The sequence below is a fragment of the Danio rerio genome, chromosome 18 (genome assembly GCF_049306965.1).
Source record: "Danio rerio strain Tuebingen ecotype United States chromosome 18, GRCz12tu, whole genome shotgun sequence".
NCBI lineage: Eukaryota > Metazoa > Chordata > Actinopteri > Cypriniformes > Danionidae > Danio > Danio rerio.
Genome location: NC_133193.1, coordinates 157,501 through 172,168, shown reverse-complemented (window position 1 = coordinate 172,168; position 14,668 = coordinate 157,501). Strand labels below are relative to the sequence as shown.

Genomic DNA, 14,668 nt, shown 5'->3' with positions numbered 1-14,668 from the left:
ACACACACACACTTTACATGTCATCATTATGGTTATTATTGTTACGCTGTCCTTCTGCTCAAGTTATTTTCCAGCACTCGCTCCGCCTGTGTATTTGATCAGTTTTCATCTGCTTCACTCTTGAGGACGTGTGTGTGTGTGTGTGTGTGTGTGTGTGTGTGTACAGTAATGCTCAATTAAACACAGCCTGGATACACTTTCTCCAACATGTTGTACGATGATATTAATGCTGTATTTATTTATAAAGAGAGAAGGATATTGTGATCTGCTTATAGACGGCTCTGATCATGCTCAGTGGTTGTTGGAGAGCTGGTCAGCACGAGTGTTCTGGGCTCTGCGCTGCTGTTTGCTCTGTGGTGTTGATCTGTGTTCTCCTTTGCTGTAAAGCCCTGGCTGACTCTGTGTCTGTGAAAGCTGCTTTATTAATGCATTTTATTTTCAAATCTCTCAATCTATACTAATAAAATCCCCATTGGCAATGGAAATTGAACTCTTATTTGTTTGAGTCAAACAGAGTCTTTTAGATTTATGAACTAGAGTCACTTCTACATGGATCATATGATGTAAACAGCAGGACCACGTGTTAATAAATGCCCCATACTGACTCATTTCATTGCTTCTTGAATATAAGATAAAATAATTCTGCAAAATGTGTTTTTATAGCAGGACAATCTGATTGAATTGGTTCAGAACTGTTGTGTTATTTCAGTAGTGAGTGCAGGAACACTATCAGCTGTATTAGAGCATGTTAAGTGTTCAGTCGTCTCTTCAGTAAATGAGTGATTTAATTACCCTCACTAATTACACCAGACACTGATAAACCATTGTGTTGAGCTCCTGAGATATGCAAATGTAGATTTAATCATGTGTGTAGTCTGACCAATGGTGTGAGTTGTGGGCGGGGCATGTTCAGGTGTGCAACATCAGCAGCTGTAGCTCAGTTCTGCTGCAGCGGTTGGGTCTTCAGAAAGCAAAGAGATATGTGTGTGTGCGTGTGTGTGTGTGTGTGTGTGTGTTTAATATTGTGTCTGAGCCTCGTGCTCGGCTCAGTGTGTGTGTTTCTGCTACTCACACACTGGTTTCTGTGTTTAGAGTAATGTGTGTTTATCAGTATTCTGAGGTTGTTCTGCATTAATGAGATACTCGCCTCACATCCTCATCATCCTCATTATTATTGATTTTTTGGACTTTTCCAGAAATCTTCCTGCTGTCTGTATTACTCACCTTTGGAAAGCCTGTAGCTCATCTCGGCCAATCACACAGCAGCGAGTCTCCTTCCCTGTGTACTGCCATAGATGCAGCGTTAGCATTAGCCGTTATGTGTTTAGGCTTCATCATTTCCACCACTGTGACATTTTGACAACCAGTCCTGACATGAGATTTAAAGAAATGTGTGACGGTGCATGATTTGGGAACTGATTGGATTGTTGGAAGATGGGCGTGGCTAAGCAAATGAAGGAAGATTGATAAAGGCAGAGCAGAAATGAGAATTAGATATAGCCCCGCCTTAAATGACTGATAGACCCTCCCATAAAGACTTATAGCACCATTCCAAAAGACTGATAGCTCCTCCTAAAGCACTGATAGCTCCACCCTAAATGACTAACAGACCCTTCCTAAATGACTAGCATGCCCAAAATGACTGATAGCTCCTCCCTAAAGCACTGACAGCTCCACCCTAAATAACAGATAACTCCTCCCTAAATAACAGATAGCTCCTCTCTAAAGCACTGATAGCTCTGCCCTAAATGATTAATAGCTCCGCCCTAAATGACTGATAGCTCCTCCTTAAATGACTAATAGCTCCCCCCTAAATGACAGATAGCTCCTCTCTAAAGCACTGATAGCTCCGCCCTAAATGATTGATAGCTCCTCCTTAAATGACTAATAGCTCCGCCCTAAATGATTGATTGCTCCTCCCTAAAGTACTGACAGCTCCTTACTAAATAACAGATAGCTCCTCCCTATATCTTTGACAGCTCCACCCTAAAGCACTGATAGACCCACCCTTAGTTACTGGTAGCCTCGCCCCAAATGACTGGTAGCCCCACCCTAATTTACTATTAGGCCCACCATAAAAGCTCCTCCCTAAAAGCACTGATAGACCAACAACAAAGGTCTAATAGCCCCGCCCCAAATCACTGATAGCCTCGCCCTAAATGACTGAGCCCTGCCTCAAATGACTGATAGCCCCGCCCTAAGCGACTGCTATAAATGAGAGGCGTGTCCAGAAGTGCAGGACGGTGGTGTGGCGGGAGAGGGAGGGTTTTAATATGTAAATGTTGATGAGGGCCAGAGCATATTGAGATGATAATGAGGGGCGCAGCTTCTCCCTCAGCCTCAGAGTGTTTACAGTGAGTACAGTAGCTGATAGACCCCGGCGCTACGCGAGTGTCTGGGCTCTTGCGTCACTCCTCTGCGATAAGAATGTGCTGCTGTCAGGATCTCCTCCTGCGGGTCACGTTGCTGGAAGAGTCTATATAAGCGCGCGACCGCGGAGGCTCGGCTAGTGCCCGATCCGGAGCTGCAGCTGCATGCGGAGGAGAGAGAGTTCCAGAAGCACGAGCACAAGCACAGAGCCATGCTGAGAGTCCGCTGCCTGAGGGGGGGGAGCCGGGGAGCCGAGGCCGCGCATCTGATCGGGGCCCTGGTGAGTATACTACACATCACATTATACACACACACACACACACCACTACAGTAAAGTACAGTATAGTAGAATGGAGCACAGTACTTTAGAGTAGACCATATGGTGAGACACACACACACACACACACGGTACTGTGCGCGTGCATTTGATTCTACTGTCCGAGGAGCCGCTCATGTGCTGGGGATGATTGACAGCACAGGTGTGCAGTGACCCGAGGTCTTCAATCACGTCCTCCTCCTTAGAGAGAGCGAGAGTAAAGTGTCCATCTGTTTGCGCTCATCATGAACACACACACACACACACACACACACACTCTTCATTCATGCTTTCATTAGCGAGGTTTAATGTGTTCACGCGGGGATTCACTCATGCTGCATTAGGGCAGTGTATGAGAGCGGCACTGTGAGGATGATTATTGCTGATTATTGACTGAACTTCAGCATGGAGATGGAGATAGTGACAGTGCATGAGGAGCAGAGCAGAGCAGGCTTCACTGTGTGTTATAATGCTGGACTAAACACACATACAGCAGTGTTGACTATATTGACAGGACTCTCCCTGTTAAATTAAATACCCCAACATAACCCAACTATAGGTTATTATAACACCTTCCCAGCTATGGCTCATTTTACCCCAATGCACTGGGTTATTTTGATTAAGTGCTTTATTCTGGTCTTACTAGTGCTACTATTAATCTTATCATCATGACCGTGTAAATAAATAACATACAGTTTTCAAAAATATTGAGAATACTTTATTTCCAGTACATTTATGTTCCAGACACTTAGAATAAATGAAGAATCACGAACAGTGAAGAAACAGAATACAGCAGTATATCGAGCGCGCAGCAGCCCTCCCGCGCTCACAGTCTACAGTACAGTTTACCACATCCATCACTTCTGAAAGAGGGTGCCGGACGGTGAAATGGATATAAAACAACACGGAGAGCTCATCTGAGAAACAAAACAACAACGATGATGATGCGTTAGAGCTTAAACAAACCTTATAACACAAAAACACCATGACACACATGTCAATACAGCTGATCTGTGTCCACTAAATCAGTTCAGATTAAAACATTTAACCCAACTGGCTGAGTTATTAATAAAGAACCAAATAAAGGTTAAAAATAACCCAACAGAGCACCAAACATGTTCAACTCAGCCACTGGGTTACCTCAATAACTGAGCGCCTGTTAGAGCGAGTGTAACCCACAGCAGCCAATCCTTCACCTCACTCTGTAGACCAGTGTAATCTCCTCCACTGATCTCAGAGCTGATGCTGAATTAATGCTGTGTTTGCTGATTGGCTGCTGAAGGTTATTTATTTAACTCTGCACTAATTATATAATGATCAGATATAAGAGTCAGAAGAGTTCAAACTTCTGCTCCAGGTCTGCACCGGCTGTAATTGAATGATCATCAGTTCCTCACACTGAGAGATTCAGCAGATCCTGGATCAGAGTCAAGCTGTCTGCATGAGCTGATCTGAGATCTGCATGGGCTCGTGAAGGACTGATCGATCAATCGATCCTGCAAATCAGTGACAGCAGCGTAATGACATCATCTTATTAATAATTAATTACTCGTGTGAGCAAAGTTAGCATTCAGTGAAAGAGAGCATGACTATTACCTGAACAATCCAGCGTGTGCAACAGAATAAGAGATGCAGTTTAAGATTAAGCAGAGTGTGTATCACACTGACTCCCACATTGCTCATGTAGATGAATGTAACGTGTGACTTTCTGCAATAGACTTCACTCACTCACTCTACAGGTGCTCTCACGTTAAACATCTGTGGAATAACATTAGTTTTGATTTGTCCTCTTTATTTAAACATGATTTACATTAGTCTATAAAAGAGAAATCTCTGTATATATTCGGTGTTACACTTTACATTAGTTATACACAAGCAAAGGGAACACCTGGATTTAACACTCTCCTTGCTGAAATCCCGTTCAATATTGCATCTCTTCAGCTTAATTATAATAATAATAATAATAATAGTAATACGTTTGTTCAAGCTTATGATAATCATGTTTCTTTGTGAAGTTTGTGTTGTTTTGTGTGTTTTGTTATTGTGTTTCCCTCAGCGCAGTGATGTTATTATTCTTGTATTCAAAAAGAAAAATTAAATATAAATACAAAAAGTGAGCAAAACAATTGATGGTAAACGTGTTGTTAATAGTATAACTATGTAGTATATATGATTTATTTAGTTGTATTGTCAGATTTTCTTTAGTTCAGTGTTGTGTGTATTCATCCTGCAGTGTGAGCTGGAACTGCTGCTTAAATCACTGTCGCATCAGAACAGTGTCTGAAACCTACAATCAGCACATATTAGCCGTCAAAACATGTGCAGGACTCTCAGAAACTAATATTCTTCTTAAGAATGAGAATGTTGTCCTGGTCTGTTATCATACACTGCACTGGAGCTGGTCTGTAAGTCCACACTGTTATCTTGAAGCTGGCCTGCGGTCACTAATGCTCTCTCTGAAGCTCTTGAGGAGCAGCGGCTCTGTTCCACCCCTCTCTCAGAGTGCACATTACATCACATTCATTTTCATTCTGGTTTTCATTATATATATATATATATATATATACTGTTTTCCCTCAATAATACAGTGTATTGACTTCAGTTGATCCTGATTTTTACAGTGTGTATTGTGTCACAGCAGCTGAGCTCAGTGAATGTGTGTATATGCACAGCACATGATGAGCCTCTGCTGAAAGCTTTATGGGAATATTTTCAGTGTCATAAGCTTCCTTTTCCAGCATGGATGTTGTAATGTAACTCCAATATAATCACCGTAATAGACTTCAGCATGTATGTGGTTGTTATAGTGTGGTTGCTGAAAGACCGTTTAAACGCAGGCGCCGTCATGAGCAGCAGGCGAGCACAAACTCCACTGATAATACCGGAGTGAATGAATGTCCATGTGTTAAAGACACGGCACAGAACAATATCATCTACTGCAGTGCTTCTTATTTGGTCTGACGCCCTCTTTATATTGTGACAGTGAAGATCGCAGCTTTTAAGAAAGCAGATCTTAAACACAGACATGACGATTCCCCGGAAGCTCTGGAGCTGATGACTGAAGTGAAGTCGTGTGCATGTAGCCCATCAGAGCTGAAAGTGTGTCCCGTTCTCAGAGTTAGTTTAGTTTAGGTGTGTATAGCCTACAGGTGACACTGGAAGAATCTCAGCTTTGCTTGACTGAGCCGGTCCAGTCCTGCTTATATGAGTAGAGCTGATCTCCAGCAGGTCTGAGCTCCTGAGCAAACCTCACATCAGTGAGAAGGAAACTCTAAATCCAGCCGAACGGCTGATCCACGTCTGAGGAGCGAGCGGGCCGGGTCACTGAGCGCGTTCACACACAGGGCTGATATATGTGCGTCATGTGATTTACCCGTGTAGTTTCCCCCCGTACCCCCTGATCCTAACAGTGCTGAAGTCCAACATCTGAGCGGCAGCTCCAGATCCTTCCACAGGCGTGTGTGTGTTTAATTATTGAACAGAGCGCCGCTACATATGAGTCACTGCTCATGTCAACAGGCTGGACTGTGTGTGTGTGTGTGTGTGTGTGTGTGTTGGGGATGCCAGCACACTGCCACACTATACACCACACACCACCACACCACCAGTGGTGGGTTTAAGCAATATGGGCGATCACCCAGGGCGGCATCTTGCTCAGGGCAGCATGAATGTTTTATGCAGAGCATGCCCTTCCAGCTGCAACCCAGTACTGGGAAACACCCATACACACTCATTCACACACACACTCATACACTAGGGCCAGTGTAGTTGATCAGTTCCCCTATAGCGCATGTGTTTGGACTGTGGGGGAAACCGGAGCACCCGGAGGAAACCCACACCAACACGGGGAGAACATGCAAACTCCACACAGAAACACCAACTAACCCAGCCGAGACTCAAACCAGAGAGCTTCTTGCTGTGAGGCCACAGTGCTGACCACTGAGCCACCGTGAGGGCGGGGCATGTCAGCTATACAGCGCTTCTGATTGGTGGTCAGGTTTGAGGAGAGCGGATGATCATTCCTGCAGCTCTGCGCCTCTGCTTGTGGGTTTGCTCGGGTTTGGAGACTCTAGATGAGAGAAGCTCTGCTGATGCTGACGTCTAAACACTTTAACAGCAGAACACAGGTGCGTTAGTTCCTCTGAGCAGGTGTGTGAGCTGTTGTGATTGTGGTGTGTGTGTGTGTGTGTGTGTGTGTGTGTGTGTGTGTCTGCAGTCACACTCACGTGTTCCTCGATGAACATGAGCATCTCTGATCCTGCAGGTGATGGATGATCTGATCCAGTGTTCTTCTCCTCTCGGGATCGGGTCAGGTTTAGGAGTTTAGGGTTATGGGTTATAGGGTTGTGTGTGTGTGCAGATGAGGAGCTGTGTCATGTCCTCCACAGTTATATTACAGCTGGAGTCATTGATCATCTTATTGTAATATTGTGATACTCATTCGCTCTACATTGCTCTGGAGTGTTCTGGATATTCAAGTGCCGGTGTTCTGTGTGTGTGTTCAGGTGGGTCGCGCGCTCTCGGGAAGGCTGTCGCGCGCGTCCCGGAGCAGCTCGAGTTCCGCCGCCGCACAGCTCCCGCTGTCCGCGCACGAGCAGGTGCCCGAGCCCGCGGCCGAGGAGTGCCCCGTGTGCGCGCACAACGAGTGGGACCCGCTGGAGGAAGTGATCGTGGGCCGAGCTGAAAACGCATGCGTGCCGCCGTTCACCGTGGAGGTGAAGGTGAGGATCTGCACACACACACACACACACACACACACACACACACACACACACACACACACACACACATACACACACACCACTGCAGACTGAGGAGGACACGGTCAATAATGGGTGAACTGTCCCTTTAAGACCGTGTGTGTGTGTGTGTGTGTGTGTGTGTGTCTGCAGGCCAACACCTATGAGAAGTACTGGCCCTTCTACCAGCAGTACGGCGGTCAGACATTCCCGAAGGAGCACGTGCAGAAGGCGGTGGCGGAGATCGAGGAGATGTGCAACATCCTGCAGCACGAGGGAGTGACGGTGCGGAGGCCAGAGCCGGTGGACTGGTCCCTGGAGTACCGCACACCTGACTTCAGCTCGACAGGTGACACACACACACACACACACCTGACTTCAGCTCGACAGGTGACACACACACACACACACACACACACACACACACACACACACACACACGCACATGACTTCAGCTTGACAGGTGACACACATACACACACACACACTCTTTCTTCTCTCTCTCTCACTCACTCTGGTGTGTGTGTGTGTGTGTGTGTGTGTGTGTGTGCAGGCATGTACGCAGCGATGCCCAGGGATATCCTGATGGTGGTGGGGAATGAGATCATCGAGGCCCCGATGGCGTGGAGGGCTCGCTTCTTCGAGTACCGTGCGTACCGGCCCCTGATCAAAGAGTACTTCAGACGCGGCGCCCGCTGGACCACCGCGCCCAAACCCACCATGGCGGACCAGCTCTACGACCAGGTCTCTGTGTGTGTGTGTGTGTATGTGCACACCTGTGTGTGTGTGTGTGTGTGTGTAAAATGTTGTGTGTGTGTGTAATGGTGTCTATGTAATGTAATGCAATGCTAATGCTGTGTGTGTGTGTGTGTGTGTGTGTGCAGGATTACCCCATCCGCACAGTAGAGGACAGGCATAAGCTGGCCGCTCAGGGGAAGTTTGTGACCACAGAGTTTGAGCCGTGTTTCGACGCTGCAGACTTCATCCGGGCCGGCACTGATATATTCGTCCAGAGGAGTCAGGTGAGTGTGTGTGTCTGTGTGTGTGTGTGTGTGTGTGTGTGTGTGTGTGTGTGTGTGTGTGTGTGTGTGTGGATGAAGAAGAACCAGCAGTGGATCTACAGAACACACTGTAGTCATCCAGTCTTAACCAGATCAACATTTACTCACAGACCTGCAGTCCCCTCGCTCTCTCCCCACTAAAGAGGATAGTTTGAGGAATGCTGAAAACCGGTAACCATTGATCTCCATAATAGGAAAAACAAACACTGTTGAAGTCAGTGGTTACCGGTTCTTAACATTTTTCAAAGCATCTTCTTTCGTGTTGAACAGAGGAGTTAAGGATGACAGAATCTTCATTCTTGTGCCTCTTTAAGGGAGTTTGTGTTTTGTTTCTAGTCCAAATATCTGGAAATCCTGCAATCAAGAGGCTTTTCTAGACTAACGAAGAGTTCAGATGCAAAAACCCCTGAGTGTGGTCTGAAATGTCCATCAAAAATGAGCATTTTCCTCAGCTTCCTTTGTTTTTGTTGAGATGTTTCACTGTAAAGATTAAGAAAGGACTGGTTCTTCACTATAATAGTGGTGTTAGTGAGCACACACACACACACACACACACACAGGCGCCTGATGAACATGCTCATCTTACAGGACCATTGCAGACCGCATTTACAGGTTTTTGCATCTGAACTCTTCAAATGTAGTCTTGTTTTCAGCAATAATGAGTGAAATGAGGAGAGATTTACATTAAAACAGCAGAATAATCTGACAGTGGGGAAAGAGGAATGATCTAGCTCTTCCTTTTGACATAAGATGATTCCTCTTCCCTCATGGTCAGATTATTCTGATGTTTTAATGGAAACTCTCCTCATTTCACTCATTATTGCATTTATTTGTTGCTAGTCTACAAAAAGCTTGTTGATTTAGAGATTTTCAGTTATCTGGAGTGTTTTGAGACACATTTCCTCCTGTTTACTGTCAGGTTACGAACTACATGGGCATCGAGTGGATGCGGCGCCACCTCTCTCCCACCTACAAGATCCACATCATCTCCTTCAAGGACCCGAACCCCATGCACATCGACGCCACCTTCAACATCATCGGGCCCGGGCTGGTGCTGTCCAACCCCGACCGGCCCTGCAGACAGGTGGGCTTATGGTGGACACTACACTGTACACTACATCCCCTAATCAGCAGGTTCCAGTGTCCTGTGCTGCACGTCTGGGTTTCCCTCATGCTTATTTCTGCTTCTGCGCTGCTTTATGGGATCTTGATCTGTCCTCCAGCAACTGTTCCCCTTGGGAAGTGTGTGAGAGTGTGTTTTCTGCACGTGTGTAACAGTGTGCAGTGCTGTAGTGTGTGTGTTGGGATGTAGATTACGCTGCAGAAGCCTGTAATGACCTGCAGCACACTCTCTGCTGTTCCACACACTTACTGCGCTACAGATCATCTCAAACTACTCAAATGTCAATTAAAGACACTTAGAGAGGAACTTCCAGCATCAGAAGTGGACAGAGCTGAGATCAACATCCCATAATGCAGTTCACCACCACAAACAAACACAAAACACACAACAGAAGCCCATCAATAGATATTTACTGTGCGGCAGTGTAGAGCTGTGGACCATCTCTCATGGAGACACGGCGCCCTCTAGTGTTCACTGGGAGACACACACACACACACACACACACACACACACACTCACACACACTCATTCTCCTCTATCTCTCCTCAGATCGAGATGTTCAAGAAGGCGGGCTGGACGGTGGTGACGCCCCCGACTCCTCTGATCCCCGACAGTAAGACACACACACACACACACACACAGCATGAACGATGCTTAAAGGGGCAGTTCACTAAACACAGCATCACTTACTCAGACAAATGTTTGAGATGTATTTTATTTGATCAAACACAACAGAAGATATTTTGAAGAATGTTGGAAACTTCAGTGTTGTTTTTTCCTGCTATGGAAGTCAATGGTTACAGGTGTTCAGCATTCTTCACAACATCTTCTTATGTGTTTAACAGAGTAAAGAAACTCAGAACGGTTTAAAACCACTGGAAGGAGAGCAGATAGTGTGTAAAGTTTAATTTTAGGGTGAACTGTCCCTTTAAATGCCGCCATTTTCCTCCTTAAAGGGCCAGTTCACCAATTAGTGAGCACCATTTACTCATCATGTTACATTAATGCAGCTTTAAAGGTTCAGTTCACCCAAAAATGAAAATTCAATCATCCTTTACTTCCTCTATTTATTTTAAACCTTTATGTGCTTCTTTTCGCTGTTGAACACAAATGAAGATATTTTGAAGAATGCTGAAACCTGTAACCATTGACATACATGGTAGGGAAACAAATAATACAGACATCAATGGTTACAGGTTTCCAGCATTCTTCAGAATATCCTCTTTTGTGTTCAGCAGAGTAACGCAGCTCATAACAGTTTAAAAGCACTCGATGGACAAGTAGATAGTGAGTGCATTTTATTTTGGGGTGAACTGTCCCTTTAAATGCAGCTTTTATTTCCACTTAAAGGCATAGATCACTAAAGACTTCAAGTAAAGAATCTCATAATGATTCAAAACAATTGAGGGAGAGTAAATATGAATACTGCACCCTTTAAATGCACATCTAATACAGTTAAAGGGACAGCTCACTAATAATAATGATATGAAAAGTGTGTTTGAATTAATTTTGTTTAACACAAAATAAGTTATTGTGGAGAATGTTGGACACTGGTAACCCTTGACTTCTGTTATATCTGTTTTTAAAAGTGAAGTTAGTAATGTGTCCAGGGTAGCGAGTGTGAGAGGAAGATTCAGTATGTAATATCAGTGTTGTCCTCCGTCAGATCATCCGCTGTGGATGTCCTCTAAGTGGCTCTCCATGAACGTGCTGATGCTGGACGAGAAGCGTGTGATGGTGGACGCTAACGAGAGCACCATCCAGAAGATGTTCGAGAGCCTGGGTAAGAGCACAAATACCACAGTAATGCAGAGTGAATGCTGTTATACTGTACGCCATCTCTACCACACTGCAGTAAAGCAGCTGAATGAGTCTGCTGTGGTGATTCTACAGTCGCTATGGTAACACAACTACAGTAACTGATCTGCTGTGGTGATTCTACAGTCGCTATGGTAACACAACTACAGTAACTGATCTATTGTGGGGATTCTACAGTCGCTATGGTAACACAACTACAGTAACTGATCTGCTGTGGTGATTCTACAGTCGCTATGGTAACACAACTACAGTAACTGATCTGTTGTGATTCTACAGTCGCTATGGTAACACAACTACAGTAACTGATCTGTTGTGGTGATTCTACAGTCGCTATGGTAACACAACTACAGTAACTGATCTGTTGTGGTGATTCTACAGTCGCTATGGTAACACAACTACAGTAACTGATCTATTGTGGGGATTCTACAGTCACTATGGTAACATGACAACTACAGTAACTGATCTGTTGTGGTGATTCTACAGTTGCTATGGTAACACAACTACAGTAATTGATCTGTTGTGGTGATTCTACAGTTGCTAGAGTATATTACACACTTCTTCATAGCATGGTTCCAAAAGCAGTAGTGTTTACTGTACGTGTGTGTGTGTGTGTTCGGCAGGTATAAAGACGGTGAAGGTGAGCATCCGGCACGCTAACTCTCTGGGCGGAGGCTTTCACTGCTGGACCACAGACGTGCGGCGCCGCGGGACGCTGCAGTCCTACTTCCTCTAGTCTGCAGAAACACACGCGCCATACCTGGACGAGGACAGTAGAGACGCACCTCTACCTCCTGTTTACCCAACACTACGATGATAAACACGTCCTCTAGCATGCTAATTCTATGTAGATTTGCCTTGTGTACCTCATGTGCAGCGCTGCTCTGTCTACTCAGGTATTTTGTAGCCGTATTTTAGGATTTTTGTAAGATTTCAGGAAACTGTATATATCTGTGAGCATCGTGCTGTCCACTACAGCCCAGTCAGAACACCTGACTGATGTGTGTGTGTGTGTGTGTGTGAGTGTGTGTGTGTGTGTGTGGCTCTCATCCATTCATGATTCTGTGTTAGGTCAAACTCAATCAAATAAAGAGAAAATCTGTGTGAATTAACACTCGTGTTTGTGCTGCTCCACACACCAGACCAGCAGTCAGCACAGCAGCCCTGTCCTCCAGCATCTGCTCATATACACACACGCACGCACTCACTCTCCTTCAGCTTAGACCATTAATCAGAGAACGCCACAGGGAAATGAACCTCCAACTATTCCAGCAAATGTTTTACACAGCGCAGCAGATGCCCTTCCAGCTGCAACCCATCACTGGGAAACACCCAAACTCATACACTATGGCCAGTGTAGTTGATCAGTTCCCCTATAGCGCATGTGTTTGGACTGTGGGGGAAAACAGAGCACCCGGAGGAAACCCACACCAACACGGGGAGAACATGCAAACTCCACACAGAAATGCCAACTAACCCAGCCGAGACTCAAACCAGCGACCTGAGTGCTGTGAGGCCACCGTGCCGCCCTCATATATGACTGATATTTGTATTTTTAATGATTGCCCAACTCTGAGATTATCATTCATAAACACACATTTAATTTCTCACTAATCGTTCTGCTGAATTTCTCTATATACATTAAACAAAAACACCCAAAAATAAGAAAATAAACCCAGCATCATGTCAAAACTGGGCAAAGCTGATCACGACTGATCACATGCACCATGGAAGATTGTTTTCATATATATGTGTGTGTGTGTATCATATATATATATAAATACACAGTATCATACTTATTTTTATTTTTGCATATAATTTGTACATGTTTATTTTCATGCAACAACCTCTAAATCTTTTCTCAGACTCCTGTGTGTGGGTTTAGTAATGAAACTTTTATTGTGACCAATAAGTTATTATCCTTGTCTTTAAATCAACATAGGATGCTGAAAAAAAGAGTTCATTTTAGGATAAAGTTTCGGATGGAGTTTAGAGGTTTTTGCATCTGAACTCTTCATAAATACATCTACTCCTGAATCTCTGCGTGCGTGTTTATATGTGCATAATGCTTTTACATTTATTTTATTTAAAATGCGATTCATCTTTGGCCAGCAGTAAAAACAGGAAAACAGAGTATTTGTTGGTGTTTTCATTATTTCATTAGCTTATTAAAGGAGCCGTTTGCTGGAAAATGAAAGGCAAGGCAGATTTACTTCTACAGCACATCTCATACACAGCGGCCATTCACAGAGCTTTACACAAACAGGGATAACAGACGAGTGTGGGAAAACAAAAACCTATTAATATTAATGATTAAAAACAGGTTAAAATGTGTTAAACAGGTTATAAAAGAGTGAAGAATAAGAGAAAGGCAGTGTAGTGTGATGTGTGTGCTCGTTTAGTAAAGGCACAGCTGAACGTGTGTGTGTGTGTGTGTGTGTGTGTGTGTGTGTGGCAGTCAGCTGCTTTACACCCTCTACTTGTACATTAATCACAGTTAAATCCCCAAATGGAGAAGAATTAGCACTCTGGAGGGCTCTGTCAGTGCTTCATTATTAGTTTCTTATTTCTGTCGAACACAAAAAGCAGATATTTAGTGAAATGTGCGGCAGCAGCAGCGCTGAGGGCCAGTGTCCGCCTTCATCAGAGGAAAGCCTCAGGTTTGTACAGGATGAGGAAATGACGACAGAACGACCATTGGAGCTGCGTTGTGCCTTTAACGCATATTTCAGCAGAGATTACTCTAAACACTGGCGCTTTCCATTGCGCTGAGGAATCAATAGTCGTGGATTAAACGCTAAATTACCGCTGCTCTTGCTCTTCCTGCAACTAACGGCAGACTCCCTCCTGCGTTCTGCGGCTGTGCGAGCTTTTAAAGTTGCCTCCACGCACAGACCCCGCCCCCCTGCGCGCCGGCTGCCGTTCGTTGGCTCGACGTAGCTCATTTGCATTGACGTCATTCGAGGCTGTAGGTCAATCCGTGCGCGTGCTTTTATTGGATCTGCTGCTGTCACATTCGCGCCGCTGATGTTCTCGACGCGCGTTGCTCTCTGTCAGGACGCTCGCGACGCGCTAACGCCTGTTATTCTGCCGTGTCCGTCGCTGGGCTGCGTCCGTTGCCCGTCCGCGTCAGAGAGCCGCGCTGCCGTAGGCCTGTGACTGACAGCTGCTGCCGTATTCGCCGTGACGCGCCGCTTCGTCGTGACGCCCCGCTCCGGAGCTCCGTCTCACGGGCCGCCGGTGT

General features: G+C 45.2%; 2 protein-coding genes across 4 annotated transcripts in view; both read left to right on the top strand.

Annotated features, from left to right (window-relative positions):
• Window positions 1–2,527: 2,527 nt before the first annotated feature.
• Window positions 2,528–12,532, top strand: gatm (glycine amidinotransferase (L-arginine:glycine amidinotransferase)). Its single transcript, NM_199531.1, is given in 9 exon segments — window positions 2,528–2,650; window positions 7,192–7,407; window positions 7,579–7,774; window positions 7,979–8,169; window positions 8,310–8,447; window positions 9,406–9,570; window positions 10,159–10,222; window positions 11,276–11,392; window positions 12,048–12,532. Coding segments are annotated over 9 exon segments (1,269 nt in total). The 5' UTR covers window positions 2,528–2,581; the 3' UTR covers window positions 12,161–12,532.
• Window positions 12,533–14,436: 1,904 nt separating this feature from the next.
• pde8a (phosphodiesterase 8A) overlaps window positions 14,437–14,668 on the top strand; it is a 24,925-nt gene continuing 24,693 nt past the window's right edge. For 2 of the 3 annotated variants that reach the window (XM_073929581.1, XM_073929580.1), the window contains exon 1: window positions 14,437–14,668. This exon is cut by the window's right edge and continues 391 nt beyond it. The gene's annotated coding sequence lies outside the window, so the exon portion shown is untranslated. The other variant, NM_001080627.1, reaches the window with a different exon arrangement.